Source organism: Passer montanus, unplaced genomic scaffold (genome assembly GCF_014805655.1).
Source record: "Passer montanus isolate IOZ18808 unplaced genomic scaffold, ASM1480565v1 scaffold149, whole genome shotgun sequence".
NCBI classification, from domain to species: domain Eukaryota; kingdom Metazoa; phylum Chordata; class Aves; order Passeriformes; family Passeridae; genus Passer; species Passer montanus.
In genome coordinates, this window is record NW_024361940.1 from 109,133 (window position 1) to 133,065 (window position 23,933).

At 39.1% G+C, this 23,933-nt stretch overlaps 1 protein-coding gene across 1 annotated transcript in view; it reads left to right on the forward strand.

The window, feature by feature from the left end:
- The window catches only part of RSF1 (remodeling and spacing factor 1), a 67,732-nt gene extending 45,148 nt beyond the window's left edge, over positions 1-22,584 (forward strand). Inside the window, exons 10-16 of the mRNA XM_039701113.1 lie at positions 3,631-3,685; positions 4,972-5,078; positions 8,082-8,149; positions 9,235-9,442; positions 11,133-11,356; positions 13,278-13,469; positions 14,789-22,584. Coding sequence (XP_039557047.1) covers positions 3,631-3,685; positions 4,972-5,078; positions 8,082-8,149; positions 9,235-9,442; positions 11,133-11,356; positions 13,278-13,469; positions 14,789-15,363 — 1,429 coding nt within the window. The 3' untranslated portion in view covers positions 15,364-22,584. The remainder of the gene's footprint in view (positions 1-3,630; positions 3,686-4,971; positions 5,079-8,081; positions 8,150-9,234; positions 9,443-11,132; positions 11,357-13,277; positions 13,470-14,788) is intronic.
- The last annotated feature ends 1,349 nt before the right edge of the window (positions 22,585-23,933 follow it).

Genomic DNA, 23,933 nt, shown 5'->3' on the forward strand with positions numbered 1-23,933 from the left:
GCTGTTGCAACAGCAAAAATGATAGTGACAGATCATGTACCAACTGTTCACGATGTTACTACTTCTGCTCAGAGTGTATCTAGATCATACTGTGGTTAAATTATCCATTGCCAATTGTGCTGAATTTGTAGCTGTGGGAATGAAACTATCAGCTATTTTTATGAGTGAACTCAGCAAATACACTGCCTCTATCTGTGCAGGAGTATGGGACACACAGGAACTCTGCTGCTTTGCTTTATGGTGGGAGTGCTCTTTATTGGTGAACAGTATTTTTGGATGTACTTTGATAAATGTTCTGCTGGCAAACATGGAATGCTAGCTTTTGCCAGTCTGTCTTGCTTTCCTGAAATCACCAGTGTTGCACAAAAACACAATGTTCTGAGAGCAACAGGAGAGCATACAGTTGATGTCATAGCAGTTTTCAGTGTCTGAAACAGCTGATAAAAACTGTTTTACAATTTGATCCTCATACCAAATGAACCGAATGCTTTATAATGTATGCCAAAATTGAGTTATAATAGACTTCACAATGCAATAGTTGAATATTGAAGTCTTCCAACTTAATGCTGTATTGTTGCAAATAATAAGGTAAAAAGGCTGAAGAATCATAATGCCAGAGGAAATGAGAGTTGTTATTACAGCTCAGTGTATAAGTTAAGGCAGGTTGGTTGCTTGGGGCACAGACATACTTGAATGCAGTGTTTCTGAAAACTCAGTATATGGTGGGTGTCTGTCTTTTTGGGAAAGAGAAGAAATCCAACTCTGTCATTACATTTATGTCTACCTAATAGGTTCTTTGAATCAGTGTTGCTATCATGCTTTTTGAAGTATGATGTTGTGCTCTTTCCAGCTCTCAGGAATCTGACTGAGGCTGATTCAACTGCTCAGCTGTGTGCTTGCACATCCCCAAACTGTTATGTTGCTGATTTTTTAAATGAAACCTTCAGGTTTCCCATTGACTTACAAATACATGGATGAAATTATACCTTTTTTCCCCCCTTTTTCTGTTTATGAATTCAAGGTGCTACCACAACAACCTGGCTGAATTTCAGGTTTCTCATGTACAGACTAACTTCTATAATCATGTCCTACCACCAGCTGGAGGGAGTGGACATTAAAGCCTTCTAGGATCTCGCTTTTAATCCATGTTAGATACTCTGAGACTTCTTGATGGAAAATCCCTCTAGGAACTACTTGTGTAATTCTCTCAGGCCAAACCAGGTCATACCAGTTGCTTTGATACACACTTTCATGACTTCTCTATAGCAGCTTTTGCAGCTGTGTAATTAAGGTAAAATGGTATTTTGAATTTGTCTAGGAAGATGTTATAACCATCCAGTGCTTATCTACTGCTGGGCTCGGAGGTGTCTTGGTTCAAATGTTTAAACTCTTGGCTAAAGTCTTGATCTCCTGTCTGCCACACAAGGCATAAGGCATTCATTCAATATAGTTCTGTGTTTCATTTCAAGACCTTGACCTCAGCAGGATTGTCTTCTTCTATTTTCTGAGTTCTTAAGCAGTGTATACTCAAGCCAGGGAGAAGAACAGCAGAACTGGAAGACTGCTGATCATGATTAAAAACAGATTATTTTTTCTTATCTCGTGTCTCTTGATGTTTTGCCTTACAAGAAATAAGAAATTGAGTAAACCATCAAAGAAACTTGCTGAATACTAAAATGTTTGCACTTTGAGTTCCTTTTTCATTTCTGTAATTGTACTCCTTGCCTTAAAATGTTATTTTAATTAATTTTCAAGGGCATAGTGATTTTGCACAGCATCCTTCCTCCTCATCCAACCAATCTAATGGTGCCCACTTGGATGAGGATTTCTTTTCATCTGTCATGTAGGGATATTTACATTAGGATACAAAACTAATTCCTTGTATAGACAGCCAGTCATTTCAGTAGGCATAATGATACCAGGCTGTTGAAGTCCATAGTCTTTTTAGCTGTAACACAACCTAAAATCCATTTTTACTCTTTGTAAGTATTACTCTAGGAACTATGCTTGTTCATTTTATTTAAGAGTGTTATGCTAGAAAGTGCAGAATGCTACTCAGAGGACTTTCAAAATTTACTTAGATTCTTTAGAACTTAATGAAATTTTTGGAAACAAAATTTTTACACATAGGTGCTTCTATTTGCAAAACATAACACAATGAAGTAAACATAGCTGAAATCAATATATGTCCTGCGCATTCTTGCAGTTATGTGCGTGATGTGTCCTGTTGCAGCTCAAGCGTAGTGCGACAGGCTCCTACAAGCACTCCCTGTAACTTCAATAGTCTGATTCTGGTTGATTGAGACACTTCAGTTCAAAAATGCACACTCTTTTCAGACTCCAGTAAATGCCACCAACTTTCAGTGTGCTCTTAATTTCTTTAAATTACCCCTTGTTTTTCTGGAAAAGGGCTAGTAGGGACCTATGGTGATGGGAATTTGGTTACCCACCCTAGTCTGCACTAATAGCTGGCTGTTCTTCCTCAGAGACTGTTTTTTGAAAGCTCAGTTCAGCACCATGAAGATCAGCATGTAGTGCTGCTTGTGAAGTGTTAGGAAATTCATCTCTAGTTAGACTGACAGATACAACAAGACTTAGAGAAGACTTGTGTCCTTCAGGAGCCTGAGTTGTCCCCGAGGAAGTTCATATGATGCAGAATGTCTGTGTTGAAGAAAGGTAAATCTTAACTGAATTTTGCTTTTCTATATTTAATCCTGTAACACACTGTTGACAAGGAGGACAGCCTGCTGCTCCTTACGAGAGTCCTTTATTCGAGTACTTCTCTGTCTCCCATCTTTGGTCAGATGTTCTCTACACTGATCCATCCTATTTTTTCAGCCCTTCTCTACAGGGTGTGTCTGCTGCCCTCCAGTAACTCCCACTGGCTGAATCTGAACTCTTTAGCTGGATCACATGTTTCTTAGAGAATGTGTGGTGCCCAGATGGCTCTAAGTGCTCCAGCCAGGTGTGAACAGGACTGGCTGCCATGGCAGGTGTCCTTCAGGTGTCCTGTCAGCTGTTGTCCTATTTGCACATGCATCTGTCATCACAGTTCTTTGAGCAGCAGTTTAACTTTGCTGATCTTTGCTCAGGCTGTTCTTCTCTGGTAAAGAATTGCTCTGTAGGAAGTTATTTGTCCCCGGTGTTTCTAGAGTTGGTTCTTCCTGCTTGGGTCTAATATCTGGCATTTATCCATTTTGGATTGTGTTGTATTTTTAAATATTTTTCTAGTTCAGTGTGATTCTGAATTCCCATTTTATATTTCATCGCCTTCATGATCGGTGGTAGTTACAGATCTGACAACATAATCTTCATCACAGCATTAATATTTTTCAGTTGGTTTTTACTTGCTTTTTATACAGAAATTCAGTAATTTCTGTGGTGCCTGCCCAAAGTCTTCAAGTACTGTTAGTTGTCAAAACTCTTTGGAAATCTCTTACATTATACATGCAGAAAAATGTAATCACATGAGAATTAGCATATAATCCCAACTTTAATAACTTTTCACTTGGAACATCCTCTTGGGATACTTCTGCCTAGTAAGAACTTCAAATGGTGCTAATTATAGCTTTATTTTAGATGTCTGCAGACTTTCTGTAAGCTTATTTTCATTTTCTTTCTCTCCTTAAGAAAAGAGCGATTGGTCTACGTGGGTATCAGTATTGAGAACATCATTCCACCTCAGGTAAGCTGGTGGGTCTATGTGGTATTTTTGTTTTGTTTTCCAAACTTCTCAGGGAAGAAGTCTCTTAGTGCTGTGTCAGAGGTGCTAGTAGCATCTTAGAAAGAAAAATCAATCTATATGCAAATCAGAAATAATTCTAGACCCTTCATTTTAGACTGAATATAGCAGAGAAACCAAGGGAGCTTTATGGTGTTTATTAGAGCCACCTGATGCCACCCAGAGTCTTCTCCCAGTGAGGGATTGCAGGACTACCTCTCCCTACCCATTACAGCTGGGTTTTGAGTTGAGTGCTCAATATTCAGTAGTTTGTAAAAGTGGGAATCAGTTACTTAGATCTAATGTTTGCTGTGCAGTTACCTAGGTCTGAGCTAATTGTCACGGCTTTCCTTTGGAACTGATGGAAACAAATGTTTCTTATGATTCAGAGGGAATGTGTAGTATCTCTACGCAGCACAGCATTTGCCTTTGAGTGGATAAGGTCACGTGCTTAAAAAGTGTAAATATTTAGTGTTTCATTAACAGATGCTTTTATATGGTTTCCCTTGAGAAAAGAGGAAAAATGCTTTGATTCATATGAAGAACAGCCTCTTCTCACTTAAATACTCTTTAAAGCAAGTCTCTTGAACTCTTAGCCAAATGCTTTCATCTGGAATTATATAATCTGTTCTTTGCAGTTCAAAATGGAACTTTTGTTCATTTTAAACATAGCCACTCTGCCTGGCTGTAACAAGACCAGCTTTTTCTCCCTGTCTCTGAATAACACAAAAATGATTACAGATTTTACAAACTTGCAAAAGAACCTGTGGCTGAAAGCAAATATTTGAAAAATGCAGCCTGGGGGCAGATTATTTTACTTTTAAATTAATAACTTGCAAACAATATAATAAAACTAACCTGCATGAAACTTTATGCAAACTGCACTGTGTAAAGGTATCCCTGTGCTCAGTATGTAGAGGTGGTGGCCACAGTTTGTTTAGCTGCCACATTTACTAGTCCTAGGAGTATCAGCCAAGGCATGATCTCAGCATTGCAGCATAAACACAACGATCCCGTAGCCTGAACCCTTAAATTCTGGTTTTGGAAAGTTATGTAGCCTGTAAGGGCAAAATGTGCAAATTCACCTGAACTGCTGTAATAGTTCACCATGTTACAAGTTAAAATGTGCTGTGCTGGGCATATGAGCTTTCTAGACAGAAGGAATAATTTGTACTACAAGTTCAGCCATAATGAGTGTGAAGGGAGGGAGGAGATAATGCTTTTTTGACACTTCTGTCTTATCTGAACAGGAGCCAGAAGTACCTGAAGGTCAGGAAGAAAAGAAGAAAGATTCCAAAAAGCCCAAATCGAAACTTGAAAGGAGATCTACCAGAACCCGAAAGTGCATAAGCTACAGGTCAGCAGCTTGTTAAAACAGCTTGTACAGCACAAGTCATACTGTTGTTTCCTTTCTGAATCATCCCACCACTTCTCATGTAAACTTAAACATTTAAAAGAGAAACCCAACTAAAGTGTCTTTGTTCTTTCCTCTGAATACTGGTTATGCTCAGTGCTTGTGAGAGCATAAGGTGGTATAATGAAGGGGTGATGCATTAAAGAAATGAAAATGTATATGGTGTTTTGTTCAGGAATACTGGAGAAGGTTTTGGTACTACTGCAATTTCTGGAGTGAGTTAAAGCAGGTGAATTAAACCTTTCCTTTCTCTTGCACGGGAGAGTTCTGCTTGTGTCTCTAAAGGCCTTCAATTCCTTTCTGTCTTCCCCCTCCCCACCTTAGACCTTCCTTACAAGAAAGGGGCATGAAACTTACAATGTAGTTATCACACAGTGCATCTAAAAATGCAACTCTTTAGAGAAATCTGTAACTCTTTGTAGAACTTTTGACAAAAATGAAATTAGTAAATGAAAGTGCCAAGATTCTGCATTCTGAAAGTAGAATAGGTCACTAAGGTTTTCAAACTTCAGCATGATTTTAATAACAACTTTTGTTCTCAGTGTATTACCAAGTTGTTTTTATAAACTGCTTTCTGAGTAATACCGTGTGACACTCTGTATCATCTTCAGTCCACCAGGCAAGTAAAACGCCCTTGGGATTAGAAAATAATGTGCTTGCCTGAGAGATTTTGGCAGTTTGTCCCGGATGCATTTGGAATATAAAAAAACCACCTCTATCTTTTCCAGTAGTTGCTCTGTGTAAACTTTATCATCAAAAACTATAATATTCCAGTACTAGAATAGCAAACTTTCCAACAATAACCATCATTGGATTTATAGTCAGCCTGGTTTGGCTGCTGAGGAGAGAGGCATGGCATCTGCATAGGCTGGGTTTTCCAGCCTGGTCAGAACACTCAGTTTGACTTTGGTTAGCTGTTGGATTTTGGTAACTTTTTGAATGAACAAAAGAATTCACACTAAAGAAAATGCCATTGCTGCTTTAGGGAATTAAGCATTCCTGTGGGGAATGTTATGTTACAGGCAAGACTACACAGATCTGCTATCATGTTAATGCCAGGTCAGGCAGCATCTGACCAGGAGATAAAAACTCCTTGCCTGTAGGGGTGTGGGTGCCACGACTTCAGCAGGACTCATGTTGTGCAATGGCACTAAATTTTTATTGAATGTAATATTTCAGAAAAATCAGTCTTCTGATAAAAAGTGATAATCTTTCTTACAGACTACATCATACACATAAGTTTGAGCTGGTGAAAATATTACACATGTCAGTGTGTCAGATTTATATGTCTGCAGTGAAGTTCCACTGGTGTCACTAAAAGTTGTGACAACAGGGGAAAATAAATGCTTAAAGTCTTATTCCAATAGGAAACAGATCTGTTTTGTGGAGCATCCTGGTTCTCTAAGGGATCTGTAATCCCTTTGTTTCACCGTTCTGTTGAGTCCTCTCATGAGCAAGTTAGCAATAACCTGCATTATGAATAAAGCAGCAGCAGAAGAAATTATGTTCCATTACACCTAATGGACAAGCAGCTGTCAGCTCACCATGGCTGAACTCAGATTATTTGTTAGCAGTGGTTTGAAAGCATTAAGTGATTTCTTACATTTTAAAGAAGTTTTTTTTTTTAGCTGTGTGGAGGGAAAACAGTGTTTGAGTAATGTGGAACTAATCTTACTGATGAAATAATTTCAGAGTTATTTCCTTGCTGGGTAAAGTGGCCTTGAGAGTGGCATGCAGTTGTTCCTAAGGAATATAAAGATATCAGAAGTCCATCACCTTATTTTTAAAAGAGAAAGTGTTTTATGCTTACTATTGGAATACAGAGTAAAGTATTAGATTTATTTTTTTCTTGTACTGCTGGAGGTTCCTATGGAGGACCAAGGTAATTATAACTGTAATCTTTCTTTCATGACTGAGAAGCAGAATCTTTAATGAATGTATTGTCCAGTTGTTAGTCATCTGTATCTGAAAAAAATACGAGAAATAACTTTTTTAAAAATGAGAAGAAGAATTTGCATCTAAATAAAAAGTCTTTTATTTCTATATAGTTAATAAAATTTGTACTTTCTCATGTTGGAGCTCAAGGCATCTATTTTTTTGAACAGATAACAATCCTTTTTTATGGAATTTGAATTCATAACTGAAGAAACTGAGGTCATCTGTGTTGAAAAGATCGGATCTTTTTTCTTCAGTTTGCTGTTCTCTTTAAATTAGCAACTCAGGGCGCAGAGATTTATGCAGTTTTATAAAAGCTGTTGCAGGACAAGCAAACTCAATGACTTTGCTTTTGTTTGTCCTATTCAGTTATGTAACATTGCATTACAACTTACTTATGTAGATTTATGAGGAACTTTGTACCTTGTGTTTTATCTGTTCAGCTTAGAATGTTGCAGATCCATAAAAGTATCATGAGCTTTAAGAGTAGAAAGCAGCTATGTGAAATCAGTCCTGAAGGAAAATGTGGACAGAAAAAGGAGTTGTACATTGAGTTTAATAGATGATTCTCAGGCTGTTTTGAAGGTTGGTAGAGCTAATGTAATCTAATAAAAGTTGTGGGAAAAAATGATGAATTTGTGTGAAAATGCTGTTGAAACTGTTTTAAATAGCTTTCACATTATAAATGTTTAAATTCAGAGGCCTGTTGTGTGAAATGGGAGGGGATTTCTTTTCATGTAGCTCAATAGTAAGACAGGCAATGGTAAATAATCCGCAAGCAAATAGAAGTAAGAAACACAACTTTGATAATAAAATAGCCATTTTTAAAACATTCTGGCCCATTATTTCAGTTAATTATGTATCTAACCCACTCTGTGCAGTGTAATTTCTTCAGATATTGAAGTATGTTTTTGTAACAATTTACAAAATTGTAACAATTTTTGTAACAATTTACAAAACAATTTAATTAAGGTTCACTTCAAAGTGGTAAATGGAAGCTGTTATTTTTAGGTTTGATGAATTTGATGAGGCAATTGATGAGGCAATTGAAGACGATATCAAGGAGGCTGATGGAGGAGGTACGTTTCTGATGTTACTTGTTTTGCATTGCAGTGGTGATGAGAAGATGGAGAGCAAATTTATTTTGATATGAGAAGCAACAAATATAACCCTCTCCCTTTAAACTTTGTAGTGTGCCTGGGATTTTTTTTACTGCTGTATTTTTGGATGTGAACTAAATAATTTCCCTTAGGAGTAGCCATCCCATATTGCCAAAAGATGTCAGAAAATTAGTAAAAGTTGATAGTTAAATCCGTCCTGTACAGGTTTTTATATATGTAATGAGTAAGTTTTGGATTTGAGATTGGAATGGCAACAGTGCTATTGACATCTGTCCCCTTTAAAAAGAGGACTCACTGATTGGTCTGCAGATGGACCCCCTAAAACACTGGGTGTAGCAAATTGTGTTAATATTCATCCAGCTCTGTTAGCACTCTCATCTGAACACAAAAAAAGTGAAATTCTGTTCTTTGTTGCCTGTTAAGGCAACATGTGACCAAACAGAGATCTTCAGCACTGTCTGAGAGGGATGGAGGTGGATTTCTGCTTCTGCCTCACCTTGACTTGCCTGAAGAAAACAGCCATGAAACATTGTCCCTCAGTTTTTTGGCCTGTGGCACCTCCAGACACTCACCAGTTTCAGCAGCTTGTGGATGTGTGCAGACAATCTGAAAATCTATGTGTGTGTAACACAAGGTCCATTACAGTAACCGTAACTACACCTTTTCAAAAAATTCCACTTCTTAGCCAATCCACAACTCAAATCCTTCATCTCCCAAGAAGGATATTCAGCATTATGAAAAAGGTGTATTTTCTGGTAATTTTCCTCTCAAAAGGCACTGGTGTGGTAATAGTGTGGTTTGGGGTGGAGTATCAGAATGCAGACACTTAACCAAGACCTTCTGCATGGACCTCAGTATTTCCAAGTAACCACAGCTGGGCTGTGTATGTCAGCAGCAAGACTCTGGACAGAGTCTTGCTTGACAAGAAAGTATTCTGCTTGACAGAAAATAAACTGAAGGTAGGCATATGCAAGAAAGATCTGTAGAAAGTTAAACAAGAAAATAAACTTGCTATTGTTTCCCCTTTCTGTTACTGAATCCAGGCATTGGCAGAGGCAAAGACATGTCAAATATCACAGGTCACCGTGGAAAAGACATTTCCACAATCCTAGAGGAAGAAAGGAAGGAAAACAAGCGACCACAAAGAGCTGCTGCAGCACGACGCAAGAAACGACGGCGACTAAATGACTTGGATAGTGACAGTAACATGGATGAAGAAGAGAGTGAGGATGAATTCAAGATCAGTGATGGGTAGGTCTGCAATTTAACTTTCACCACAAGTCACTGACCTCTGCAGGCTTCTGTGACTCTGGAGTGTCCCTAACATGATCATCAGGACCATGTTCCCAGTGTTGGAATGGCACTGCACATTGCCAGTAAAAGTCAGAGAATGATAGAATGGTTTGGGTTGGAAGGGACCTTAAAGATCATCCAGTTCAAATCCCCTACCATGGAGTCCTCCTTGCCTAATAGAAAAACTGCATTCTCGATCCATGTGCTGACATCATCCAATCTGTATTTTAAGCATAATACATACTGGAAACATTACTGTGAGGTTTGAGGCCTTACTACAGGCTTCTGTTAGTGAAGGAGCCAGGTGGGCTCAGTTCTCTGGCTGATGTGACTGTCGAGCAGAAATCTGTAACAAAAATGTAACTGAAATGAGGCTGGGTGTTCCCTTTTAAAAATTAGAGTTGAAAATTCCGATTTTGTGGGATTCTGTTGGCCTGAGTGTCATTTAGAAATTGGAAGAGGAAAATTTTCATTATTTAGAGCATATAAAGCCTGTCAGGCAGATTCTGAAATTAGTTCTTGATTGCTGCTCTGTAGGAGGTAGAGTTTGAAAACAGTCAGTGAAATGGCTTATACTGTAAAACACAAATATATGTCATTGCTCTGGCTGACTGAAACTCACTTTCCACAGAATTTCTCATCATTCAGTCTGGGCAATTACTGATGTTAAAAAACCTGATAATTTCAGATTAATTTTATGCCTCAATGAAGCAACATAATAAAGCAGGCACAAGGCTGTAGGCTCTTTACCAGCAACTTTTAAAGATTTACACCAATCATTGAGTCAATTTACTAAGTGTATAGAAAATTTATACAAGATAAATGTAAAAATGTTTAGCTTTGTTTTTCACCTGTGACCGTACTGAGGACATTTCACTGGCACCCTGAATAATTGAGCTGCACGTGCTGGAAATTTCCAATCAGTGAGCGTAGCTTGTGGAAATGTCACAGAATTAATAGTGCATTGATCTGTTAAAGTGTGCTCATGCATTCTCAACTCCACCCTCTGCTTAGGGCCTTCTGGATCTTACACTGGAATTTAGATTCAGCTGGAAGCCAAATGCAAGTGTACCTTCAATGTTTGATGGTTTTTAGAAAAGCCTTGACTCACTTGAAATTATGGGAATGTTCCAAGCTTATAAGGTTGTGAGGTACATGTTTTACATTAGAACCATAGTTTTGTATTAAGATACAATATTCTAATTCTGGGAAATTGTGTGGGACAGTTCTGGGTTTGTGAAGGAAAGGTCACCTTTGCTAGAACATGGTTGGTGGTTTTTTCCCTCCACAGTTACTGCTATGCAGACATTACATTGCAATGAACAATATGAACACTCTAGATGTCCTGTGTTAATGCCACCTGCAGTGTTGGTTTATATCCACCTGCAGTGTGTTTATATCCACCTGCTGTTGTAGTCTGCTGTTTAATGTCATGCACTGTAAAGTCGTGTCCCAAATACACAGCTGAAACCTCATATCAGTGATGGCAGCTTGCTCTCTCTGGATCTTTGCTCCTCATTATAAGATTTGTGCTTTTTTTTGTTTTGTGTTAAAATGATGCTTGTCACTTGCTTGTAAAATACAAGTATTAGTTCAATCCTTCAGTTGTGATGCCTCTCTCTGTTGTCTGGGGTTTTCCTTTGAACAGATCTCAGGATGAGTTTGTTATATCAGAGGAAAATCTGGATGAAAGTGAAGATGACCCACCATCAAACGAGGACAGTGACTCTGAGTTCTGCGCCCGCATATCCAGGCGACACCTCTCCAGGCCCATGAGGCAAAGCAGGCGGTTACGAAGGAAAACAGTCAAGAAAAAATACTCTGAAGATGATGAAGATGAAGAGTCTGAGGACAATTCAAGCAGAGAGTCAGGTGAGTAGAAGCAATCTTTGATATTTTAAGTACTCTCTTCTGGAGAGAGCGAGAATGGCAGCCTGAGTTTCTGTCATGACTGACTAGCTTGTTTGCTTGCTTTGGCCAAGTCAGATGTCATCTTTGCTGTAAAGCAGTTTGCTACTTGTTCTCCTGTCAGTATTTTTCAGGAAGTTGGTATTGAGCGCTAGGTTCTTGGCATTTCTATTACGTATTTAAATAAATGCTTGTGCTATGATTCTAGAGGCCACCATTGTGGATAGTTGCAGCTACCTCTGTACCTCTCCTGTTGGGCACATGATTATAGGAAAGAGGTTCAAAAGCACACAAAAATGTGCTTCTTTATAGCTAGTAGAAGACCTTCTGAACACACCTATGAAAAGGATTCTGAAAGAATCCTTTTCTGACACTTCTATAGCGAAGTAAACTTCAGTTGTATGGCATTCTGTGTTTTCTGGGAGTCTTGAAAGCAAAGAATGACACCTTGAATCTCTCCTAAAATTATTTTTAAAATCTTCAGTAACTGAAGACTCTTACATTGCAGCAGAACCTAATAAGTTCACTTTATTCTACTTGTCCTTCAACTACTTCATTTTCTGTTGGCATGGTTTGAAGTGTGAGAATAGTACCTGTGCACTACATAAATCTCTTCATCTTTCTCTGAAGACTGTCCTCCTTGTTTCTGCTTCATTTGAGACACAGACTAGAAGGTGCCATATACATAAGCACTCATTTTTTCTCACTCTTATTGTGAATTTAAGATTTTAACTATACTGGGGTGTATACTATACTGGGGTATACCTTACTGCAGTGTGTGTTATCTTTCCAGTGTTTTATCTGTCTGTCTAGAATATAGATGATGAACATGTTGGAGTAAGTTGCTTTGGAGTACCGATTTCCAAAAGGAAGGTTCATACATGGACAGATGAAGACAGCTATATGAGTGATTAGAGGGATTGTTATCTCCCTGTCCTCAGTGCATCATTGCACTGATCATAAGCTCTTACCAATGAAGATACTGGCAGAAGTCATTATCTGTTCTGTAATGCACAAGAACAACTGATGGACACACATCTGTAATAAAAACAACTGATTCCTTCTTCATTCCATATATATCTAAAAGTATAATGTTAACTGTGTGTTTCTATTTCTCTCTTATCCTCCTTATTGTCCATCAGGATCCTGCTTTAAGCCTGTTTTCAGCTAAGGAAATCAGGTGCCCTTCAAGAAGCTTTATTTTCAGTCTCCAGAGATGGAATTTCTTTCTAAAGCTGGTTGTTCTTGCTGACTTGCTCTCTTTCTTTGTCTAATATTTTAGGAAGTAAAGAGGATGCCACTTAGATCTGTGGCTCATGTCAATCTCTAACTTAGAAACAGTGTGTGACTTCTATAGAAATGTATCTTGGATTAATGGTTCTGGCATAGCGCAGTGAAAAGCAGATGAAGTTGATTTGAGGCTATTTTCAACTCATGTAAATAAATTTAATTTTTGAAGACACTAGCTGCAGGAAGAACTGTGATTGATGGTAAGTTTCTTCTGTATGGTTTCTGTTTCAAGCAAACCCACAATTGAGTGAAACTGGTTTTTTTTGTTAACTTATATAACTCAGATCTTGGAGATTCATCTTGTCAGTCATTTTTCATCTACCTGTTCTTAAAAGTCTTCTAGTAGAGTACACATTATTTAAATTTTAAAAGCAGGACAGACTCTCCTGAGGCACTGGTAATGTGTACCATCAACTCCACTTCAGTAAGGTTGTTTCCACTGTCAGGAGTTGTAGAGACATCTTTGACACCAGTAGACATAAGGCAACAAAAACACCGTAAGGAAACTATCTGAATTAGGAAACTTGCCTAATTTTTTTGTGTGAGGCAGTTTGCTTTGATGGACTAATGCACATCACTGTTTTGTTCCATACAGAGAGTGGTGATTACACAGATTACAGTGATGATGATTACTTGGAAACTAGAAGGAGAAGATCAAGACGGAATCAGAAGAGACAAGTTAATTATAAGGAAGATTCAGAAAGTGATGGCTCACAGAAAAGTGTCCGATATGGGAAGGAGTTGAGAAGAGTTCATAAACGCAGGCTCTCCACTTCAGATAGTGAAGGTAAGATAAACAGTCCAGCATTTCCAGGAACATGTGTATGTCAGCATCAGCATGAAGGGAAAGTTACATAGTTCCAAGATTTCAGAGAATTGTCTTTCTAGAAACTCTTTCCTTCTGACACAGCCCACTGGTACTTTATGATGCACTGAGTCACTTCTCAAACTTATCATTGCCCCTAATCCTGACTTCAAGGTCTGAATTTACTGTGCCTGACACAGAGTGTTGGGATTCCAAAATTGGCAGAAATACAACTGTTTCACCACATTTCTCTTAAGATGTCACAAAGCTGCCTCCCACTAGCCTCTAAAGATTCTCTTATGTAAGAGGAAGGGCATTGCCACTGGTGCCCTAGCGTTTGTGCTGGTGGTTCAGACTCATTCCATCTCCTGTTTAAGGAGCTGTGCCAAGTGCAGAGGAAGCCTCTCTCAGTAATGTCAGGCACACCATGAGTGACTGGTGTGCTTTGTGATTTATAATTAATTAGCTTTTACAAAATCAGCCAGTGACTTTGGCTGGTTTGGATTGTGGGTGCCTGGATTATCAGACCTTAGCTCTGGCTTTCTGAATGCTGAGTGGTGCAGGTTGCAGTGGATACCAGGTTTCCTCAGAAAATGACCTGTCCTTGGCAGCCTGAGTGCCTCAGTTTTGGAAGGGCTCTCCTGAGATTACAGGGGGTAGAGTATCCTCTAGGTGAAGGGAAACAAATATGTGATCCAAGTCTATAGTGTCTCAAAAACATGATCTTCAACACAGCCTGTTCTCAGGCTCTGTGGTGGCTTTTTTTGCCAGCACTAGTGGCTTTAAACATTCCCTGATTGACATTGTCTTTTCTTCATGAAGTCCCATTTCCTCGGGTATTTTAAGTATTGGCTTTCGATGTATTAAAATCAGCACCATCTGGCACCTTTCCAGCACTCTCATGCAGTTCCCACAATATATCATAAAACACATAACAGTGTTACTGGAATTGTAATTACTTCAAAAATAGAGGAACACTGACAGTCTCAATCATCTTGAACCTACATTAAATAATACCCTTTAAAATGAAAATTCCTGTGATTTCTAATGGGAATCACAGAGGGACAACAAATTATGTTTGCTATTTGATTTTTCAGTTTCCATTTTTTCTCACCTCATATTTAAAAGAAGTTACTTTAAAAAGTAAAAAGAATGCAAGCCTTTTGGCTTGGTTGGGGAACCTGGGGAAGGAGACAAAAATGTGTGTGCTCAGAGAGCTGTCTTGTTAATGAGTGTGAAAGATGAACAATAAATGTTGCACTTAGATTTGCTAATGGCTCTAAGTGTGCTGCTTCTTCCAGAAAGCTACACATCTAAGAACTCTGAAGATGATGAATCCACAAAGGAGTCAAAGCGACTGATTCGCAAACGTCGGCGAAGTACAGACGACTATTCCGAGGAAGAAGGAGAGGATGAGGAGGAGGAAGGGAAGCCTGTCCGCAAACGCCTGAATCGGATTGAGACCGACGAGGAAGATGGCTGTGAAAACGCGAATGACGACGCAGAAACCCCTGCTCCTGCAGATAAGCTGCCAGCAGCACAAGCCCCCCAAGACAACCCCAAGAAGCACTGCTACCGGATAGAGAGCGATGACGAAGATGACTTTGATAATGTAGGGAAAGTAGAGAGCCCTTTGGACTACAGCCTGGTGGACTTGCCTTCCACCAATGGACAGAGCCCAGGGAAAACCATTGAGAACTTGATTGGCAAGCCAAGCGAGAAGACCCAGGCCCCCAAGGACAGCACAGCCAGTGCCAGCCTGGCGCCCAACGGGACAGGAAGTGGGCAGGAAGCGGTAGGGCCGGAGGAGGATGAAGATGAACTTTTGAGAGTGACTGACCTTGTTGATTACGTCTGTAACAGTGAACAGTTATAAGACTTCCATTTTTGTGCTAATTTATTCCACGGTAGCTCATACCAGCGGGCCAGTTATTAAAAGTTGTTTTATTTTTCCTAGAAAATTCTCCACTACAGTATCACTTTCTAGAAGCAAGAATTTCACCAGTCCTGCAGTCTTTCTGTGAAGTGACCAGTTTTGAACTTTGAAGATGAATTGCTGTAAATTCCCTCTCTTACCCCCCTTCTCCTTCCAAGTCCATGGTCCTGGGTAATTTCACTCACAAAAACCTTATAACAACAAGAGATTTGTATATTTTTGACTTTATATTTCCTGAGTGCATACAAATTTGTGGAAATGGGTGGCCTAAGAAAGCATTCCAAATCAGTCAGGGCCCAAACCGGAACTGGGGTGGGTTTGGCTCAAGGGGTGGGGGGACGGGAGGGGGGTGGTGCAGAAGCACTTGTGCTTTAGCTTTTTAATATGAGATATATATTATATTTAAATGTTCACAACTTAGATTACAACTTAACAGACAGTTAAAAGCAAAATTAATGTCTGTACTGTCGCATTTTGTGAGTTGTAGGTTAACATACCATAGCTCATTTTAGTAATCACCTTCATGGAAGCAGTTTGATTTTAATACTGGAGGCAAACAGAATTATTAGAGGCCAAGAAGGTACCATAAACAAGAACTCTGCTATTCATTATGACTTGCAGACTTTCCTAATAAACATCCTTTAAAATGTTTGTACAGTGAAGTGTACTGTAATGAAGTTTTTGACACTCGAAACACTCTAGCCATGAATTTCTAAAGTGATCTCATGCACAGTTCATCAGATGGCCTTCAATGCACAGTGTCTAGTGGGAGGATGTATTGATGTCAAGTCTGTAAGCTGGATGTCAAGTAAGTCTGTAAGCACTGCAGACTTCTACAGACAAAAGAACCCTGCAATCGCTGCCTGGCCACGTGAGTTTCATAACCAGTTGGAGTATTCTGAACAAAATGTGTTTGTACAAATGGCATTGACCACAGAATGACAGTGCATAAAAGGATGGAGGAATTTTCAAATAAACCGTGACTGGTCCATTCATGCCCTTAATATCTACTTCAAATTGAAGTAAACAAATGGAACAGTTTTCCTTTTGGAGGTTTTCTGTTTAAGGTTTGTGTGTGTTTTTGTTTTGGTTTTGCTTATCTGCCTGGATGTATTAGCAGGTTTTGAATGTAGTTGTTGGCCTTTGGCCATTAGAATTTTCTTAAAATACATTTTAATAACTGTCATGTGACCAACTGATTTCAAGAAGGCAGAGTTTCTGAGAGAAAACGCTTGACTACAAGACATCTCATCAACTTTTCATCAGGCATGAAGTGATATGTGTTTTTATTCAAGGGGGAAAAAAAAGACAATGGAAGAATCAAAACCCCACCAAATCGACATGGGGCACATCAAGAGCATTCAGTTTTCTCTTACTCTGATTAAGATGCAGGCTATAGCATTTGTACATGTTATAGGACACAGACAGCTCAAACAGATCTGCCAAACATTGAAATCCAAAAAGGTCACATCTGTTAATCCTTTTGCTCTGAGATTTGGATTTTTGACTGGTGTTTATGTCCATTGCCGGCAATGGATGCACCAAAGCTGCTGCTGCCACTGAGGAGTGAGTTCTCCTTTCCTGTCCCACCTGATTCCCTTCCATTATATTGTATTTACTAGTTAGTCATTAAGCACTTCTGTTTTCTTGTACTAAAACCAGCATTAGGCCTTTACTAAATACCTCTCTAGAAATTTTACCTACCTTCTGGTCTTTAAAATCTTGGTTTTGTTTCCCCACCTCTTTCTCCCCAAGGTCTGTCAGAACCACTCTATGACTCTTACTCATTTGAGTTCTAGCAGTGCACATACCATGCTATAAAAGTAGGATCAGAAAGATGTAAAAAGATGGAACTTGCTCATTGTCTGCTGTGCTAAGCAGGCTTGTGATTAAAAACAAAGAGAATTCACTCTCTACATGACAATTTAATTTCATCAAAGATTAAATGTTTTCCTACCTTACTGATATTAACAATTAACAGTTAAATGATTAAAATGGGATAGTAATGAGCCACAGAAGCTTGGAAAGTTCTTAAAAGCATATGTAGCATTTTAAGCTGCTCTAGTGCTTTTCTTTGCGTAGGTGATGCATAAATGTAGTGCTTCTCAATTTGAATATACTTGGGTGTTAGAACAAGTAAGAACATAAGGCTTCCACTTGTCCATGGTAGTAGTTGCTGAGTATTTTTAATTCTTGCAGTGCAAACTGATTCACATCCATCAACTCTGTGGACTCTATAGTTCCTCATTTGTTTTGGCACTGCCATGTTTTCTTTTGCTGCCTGATGGAGCCTTTCATTATCTGATCAAACATTTTTGCTTGTAGAGTCAACTCCAAATGCTAAATACTTAGTGGGGTGGTACTTGTGCATGTAAGAAAATTCAAAAGAGTTACAATTCTGGATATACCGATCATGAGAAAAATTGAGTACTGAGTTAGAGCAATGTAAAAGCAGGAAAGACCAGGAAGCAAAATAGGAGCAGGAAGGACCAGGAGCATTGAAGCTTGCATCAGAAGTGTCGTGTTTTAAAAATGGCCAGTTGTTACCAAATTGTACTTTCTAAAGGGTCTCTTCTTAAAAGCAACTTTTCTGTCTTCTAAGAGGTTACCCTTGGTACCTGAGATGGCTTCATCCCATAGGATCTAGAGTTCCTCCTTAGATCAGTGGGAATGATGTGCAAGGAAAAACTGCAAAAAATGCTTTGGAAAGCATTTCTTTTATTACTTTTTTATTACTTTTATTCTTTTATTACTCTTTTAAAACTTGGTATTTCTGTCATTTTTAAGGCTTCCTGCTTGGTGGAAAATGTATCATCTTCTATTTGGGAAGATGGCATTTTCTGACAAGAGGCCAGCTATCACACAGGGTTCATGCTGTTACAGTATGGATATGTGATTCCAGAGTGAAAATGTCTTCCTGGTGTCCTTACAGCCTTGTGCCCTTCTGTGCACAGTGTGAGATCAGAAGTTAGTTGAACAGTGATCTTCAGGTATAGGTTTGGGCTTAAAGCTCAGACTGTATGGGAAACAGGAAGCAGGTCAGGAATTGTTTTTAATGAGATCAAGCAGCTACTGGGTGAATATGCTGAGCATTTATTCAACAAACTCTTGTTTATTCCACACAGATTGTCACTAACGGCTTTGTCTTTTTTTTTTAGCAGCAAGCTCTTTTGTATATAACTGACTGGGAAGAAAGCTGATTTCTATGTGTACTCTAAGTAGCACTGCTGGGAAGAAGAACATATAGATCAAGTGGAGGAGTGGATTTTTTTGTGCCACCAGGATAAATGCTGGCTGTTTGCTTCCCTGTGTGGTGCTTCTGTGACTCAGTGATAAAAAGCACACAAGCAGGGCCACTGCAGTAATGAATGGGGTGTGTTAATCTAAGCAGAAGAGGGATAGAATTAACAACTGGGTTGGTTTCATCACAGTTGCTGTCTTCAGGTTGTTGAGTCTGATAAACTTGAGCATATTCTTGATATAAGATGGAAAGTGAGATCATATTTAACAACCCTTAGTTGGCAAGGTCAGTGCTAAACAATCAGCTCTTTGATGCTTTCATTTTGTACATGCTGAATTACATTTTAAAATCACTGCAACTTCCTGGCTGTTTTTTTTTGAATGAATAGATTGTTCTGGTCTAGCAGCACTTAAGAGAAACAAGAGATGCTTTTTTTTAAAAAAGCTCATTTTTGAAGTGTCACCTTCAAGATTTTATTGTATTGTCTCGGTTACTCTCCATATTATGGGAGCTAATGACTTAGACTTGTTTTCTGTTCACTTCTGTTTTCTAATTGCTGTGTCTAAGCTCTTGGTGAGAGACTTTACATTGAGAAGCTCAAGGGGCAAAAGATATATGTTCACAAAAGAAAAATTGTATGGTAGTGGTATACTTGTTCTGATTTCTCTTTACATCTGTTATTTAAACTACACTGGTATCCAGATGCTGCGATTGTAATGATTTTAATCCTTCATTGTCAGGGGGTCCATTTTATACCTCTGTTTTCAGGTGCTTATAATAACATGGTTTTCAGTTTTTTGTGGTAGGAAGCTCTAGTCTAAATCTTCAAATAATGATTTGAAATCACATATTTTTACAAACTTCTTTTATGAAAAGTAAACAGAGTTTTTATGGCACCTGCTTTTTAAAATTCACTTTATACACAGTGATTTAAATAAATCATGGCAGTAATGCTTGCCCCCAGAACTGGTCTGACAAAAAGATTTGTATAATCTAATTCAAAAAAGCTTTATATAGGCTTTGAAAATTGGGTCTGATACATGTGACTACTATTCACATACTTATAAGGTGGTTCTGATGTGCAGTGTGTACCCTAGGTATGTATTTGCATTTGATGTATGCTTTTGATTTGGTTGGTGGATAAAATCCTTAAATATATATATAAATATATGTAGAAGATCAAGTATCTTCAAATGCTGTTTCATTGCATTTCCCAAATGCAAATTTGGGAAAAAATTTGCATTGAATATGGTATAGGAATCTAGAAATAAGACAGCAGTAGAATTTTACAAGTCCTTAAATGTTCAAAACTTCCACAGAAGCATTTAGGATATTGTCCAAAGTAACGATTTACAGGATCAAGATCACATTTGCTGGTACTCTCTTCTGCCTCCCCGTCCCTAACATTTAGCATAGGGACTGTATCTCACTTAAAATGTTGGAAGACAGAAAGTAAAAAAATCCAGCAGAAATTATCTATTTGGGGTTTTTTTTGTTGTTGTTGTTGTTTTGGTTGGATTTTTTTGCTGGTATATCCTGATAAAAGAAAACTTCTATGACTTAATTTTTGATGCTTTACCTAGTTTGAGACCTAATGGAGAGTTCTGGCTTCAGAAATATTTATCAGTTGGAAATTATTTCTGGAGACCCAGCAGCTGAGGTATTGAGGATTACTAGTCACTTTGGAAAGTCACATCACTTACCAAGCTCCTCTTTGGATTAGGTGTAACTAACTGAGGTAGTTCCAAACAATAGAAACATGGGAATGATTGTCCCAACACTTCAGGGTAATTTAACTTACTTTGTACATCGCAGAAGATGTATATTGCTTAGTATAACATGTAAATAAAAGATTGCAGAGGGCGTCTGGGGGAAAGAATAAAACACTCTAAAGTAGATAAGTTTTTAGAGTTGAATCTGTGGTGTAAAGCATTCAGATTCAACTGCAATTAAAAGCAAGTCTTACAGCTTGGGTTTTTGACTATCATCTTGTAAAGGCTGGCCCCCACACCTGAGCTGAGGAGCAGGAGAGGGGACAGCATTGCAGTTAGAGGGGCACACGTGCCTGCCAGTAGATCTGCTGTTGCTCCATACAACCCCAAAGGTTGCTGAGGAGAGCTGAGCGTTTGTTCGGCTGGTTTACTTTGTGCACTTTGCAGCACTTTGTGTATAGTCAGTCTCACCGGCTCCCCAGGTGCAGACAGAGTCACTCCCTCCTGCTGTTTGGATGCTTATTCCAATAACAGGGAGATGGGGAATGGATGGAGGGAAGTGGAATGGAATAGTGTGTATGCAAACTCACACCATTTGCAAGAAGAGGTCTTGGACAGGCCTAGAAACTACTTGTGACTTGCTCTTTAAAGGCTGGATTTCCAAAGGAAGGTCTCCATTTAGGAGAATCATCCCGATACCCTCCTTTTCTCATCCCGATTTTCAAAGTAACTGGAAAATGTACTTGATGTCTCCTTCCTTGAGGGAATAAATAATGTTCCTCCGTCAGTGCAATGTGGATGTAGAAAAAATTAGGAGCAGTCCGTAGAATATTATGACAATGTTTGTCTCCCGGGATGAAAGTCACAGTCCACACAGTTTGCTTTCTTGTTTGTTCCTCTTACTGTGTCCCACACAACTGAACTTGGATCAGTCTGTCAGAACTTAAGTGGTTCTACAGGGATAAAGTCCTTCTGCAAAAACATATGATAGACCTAGTGACCAGTGCACTCTTTGTTAGTTAGAACAGGTAAAAGTCCTTATAGATGCTAATCTGCCACTCAAGGTAGAGGTAGGAAAGGAAGTCAAATCATAATAAGCCTTGTTTAGTTTTCCATTTTGTACTCATTATATGGACTCTAAAATTTTGTACAGTACCTTTTTCCTGTCCTTTATTCACTCAAAGGATGCTTCTCCCCCTAACTGCCATTAAACTGCCATTAAACTGTTGCCAATGCAGTTGCTGGTTCCTGCCCGTGTTTCACACTGCTCCTGCCTCAGCCAGGGGATGGATGGAACTGATCCAAACGCATGATGTTACCATTCCTGGGTGCAGGGCAGTTCTCACACAGGCACAGATCCTGTCAATGAGACAAACGTTGGGGATTCTCAGTGTCCCATAGGGATGCTTACCCTCCAGTATTCTTTTGACAACTGGATCAAATCTGCCAGACAGGTCTCTTAAAATTTAAGATGTGCTTACATGAAGTACAGTTTTGTCTTGCTCCTGTGTGCTGTTTGTGTGTTTGCAAAGACACCTTGAGTTCCTTAAAAATGGTCTCCACAGCTGGCCTCATCTTCTGTTTTCTTTCTCTAAAGAATTAACACAGTAAAGTTCCACAAGTGGAGCTCTTTATGTAGCGTTTAATCCTTGCGTTTTTTGAGTCCTGAACCTTGTTTTTTTCAGTCTTTCTTCAATCATGACTTGCTACAATATCAAAGGGAAAGGACCTGGGGACACACACTGTGTGTGTGGGAAGGGGGGGAAATACCTTGAAAAAAACTGGAAGTGTTATTCTTGTTGCACATAAATTGGGTGGTGCTTTCACTGTCTTTTCCCTCCCACTGGTAATATCACGTGCATGTAAAACATGCTGCGTTAAAACTTTTTTAAATGGAAATCATGGTGGCATAGTGCTCAAAGGGTTAACTGCAGTTTATTAACAGCTAATGTTTTTAGATTTGCAGTACACAACTGTTTAAATACTGTATTCCTTGTAAATGAAGTAAGAAAAAATGTTAAGGCTGGTGCCAATATTTTTGTTAATGAATTGTTCAGCATTGTCTCTCACTACAGTCTGGTCAGAACTCTTTATGTATAAGCTGGGCCTGAAGCCATTTTATAGCTTGTAGGCCTAATTGTGTAACTTTTCTTTCATAATGGTTTTGTTATAATATCTACTGTCATTTCTTTCATATAAATATGACATGTAAATTGTCATAATAAAAAAATTGAAATAACTTGATGTACAAAGTATAATGTGTATTGCAGATACAAGTGCTTTTTAATGATCATTACACATGCACATACCTTTTTTAGTTTTAGAGCAAGCACTGAGTAATGGCTGCTGTGTACTGTTCCAGCCCGTGATGGTGCCACTGCCTGCCACAGGAATGGGCAGCTCCTGGTTTATGTTGGTTTTGTTGCAGCAGCTCAACTGACAGAAACTTCCTTTCTTTCAGCAGCTCTGGCTGACGCTGGGGAAGACCTGATGGATTTGTTTTTGCAGTCATGATGGTTTTCTGTGTATGTTCCATCTTTTATATACTTTTTATATCTCATCTCCTAGTGATGTTGCAGTCACTTGACAAAAACCATTGTGCCTGCAGCCAGCACTGTACCCAGGAAGGTGCTGCCAGTAGACAGCCACGAGGTGTCCACGTGGTGCACAGAGGAGCCAGGTTCATTTATTTAGGCTGAGATGTGTAAAACTTGGGAAAATGGGGGGAGGGGGGGGAATAGAAGTGTGCAGAGACACACTGAAGAAGCAGATGTTCTGACACATGACAATGGACATGGATGATATTTCAGGACTTTAACAGAAGAAAGTCAAGGAGAAAGAAATCAAAGAAGGGAGTGGCTTTTTTGTGTGAATTGCTGAAGCCTGTCAGTATTTGTTTTGAATTTGTCTGTGGCTGCAGTCAAGCTTCTGTGTGCTTCTGTATTGATGAGAAATTGCTGTGAAATCCATCCCCTTGCTCCACTGCCAAAACTTTACACTTCCAATTCTAACAGATTTTGGGTATCTGAGTCTGAACTGGCCACTTTATGGCAGGCAGTGATGTGGAGAGAAACAAGCTCCCCTGGATGGTGACTCCTGCCTTCTGTGCTGAGGTGACAACCCTGTGAAGGTATCTGCTGCTCTCCATTGCCGCTGAACACGGCCCTGGTTGACTAAATCACTGTTGGACATCCAGTGTTCAGACATCAGTGTGGGGCTGGATCCGAATCCATTTATTAAAGCTCTTAGAGCTGAAGGAAAGTTTTCAGGTAATGCCATTCTGTTCCATTCTAACTTAGAGGAAACATCTGCCTTCCTCCTCTAAGCTTCTCTTAGGTGCAGCGCTCAGTACTCTGGCGTGAAGTGTAGGTAAGGAAGATGTGAATTTCTCCTCCTTCTTTAATGCCTTATCCTCAAAACCAACTTCCTTTCTGGGCTTAAACAATCCCTTTTCCCATTACCTTTTGGAAGAGTGGTATGCCACAGAAGAAAGACTTGCATTTGCATGCAGGAAAAGAAATTATCTCTGTACTACTCCACTGCAGCAGCTTCAGTCA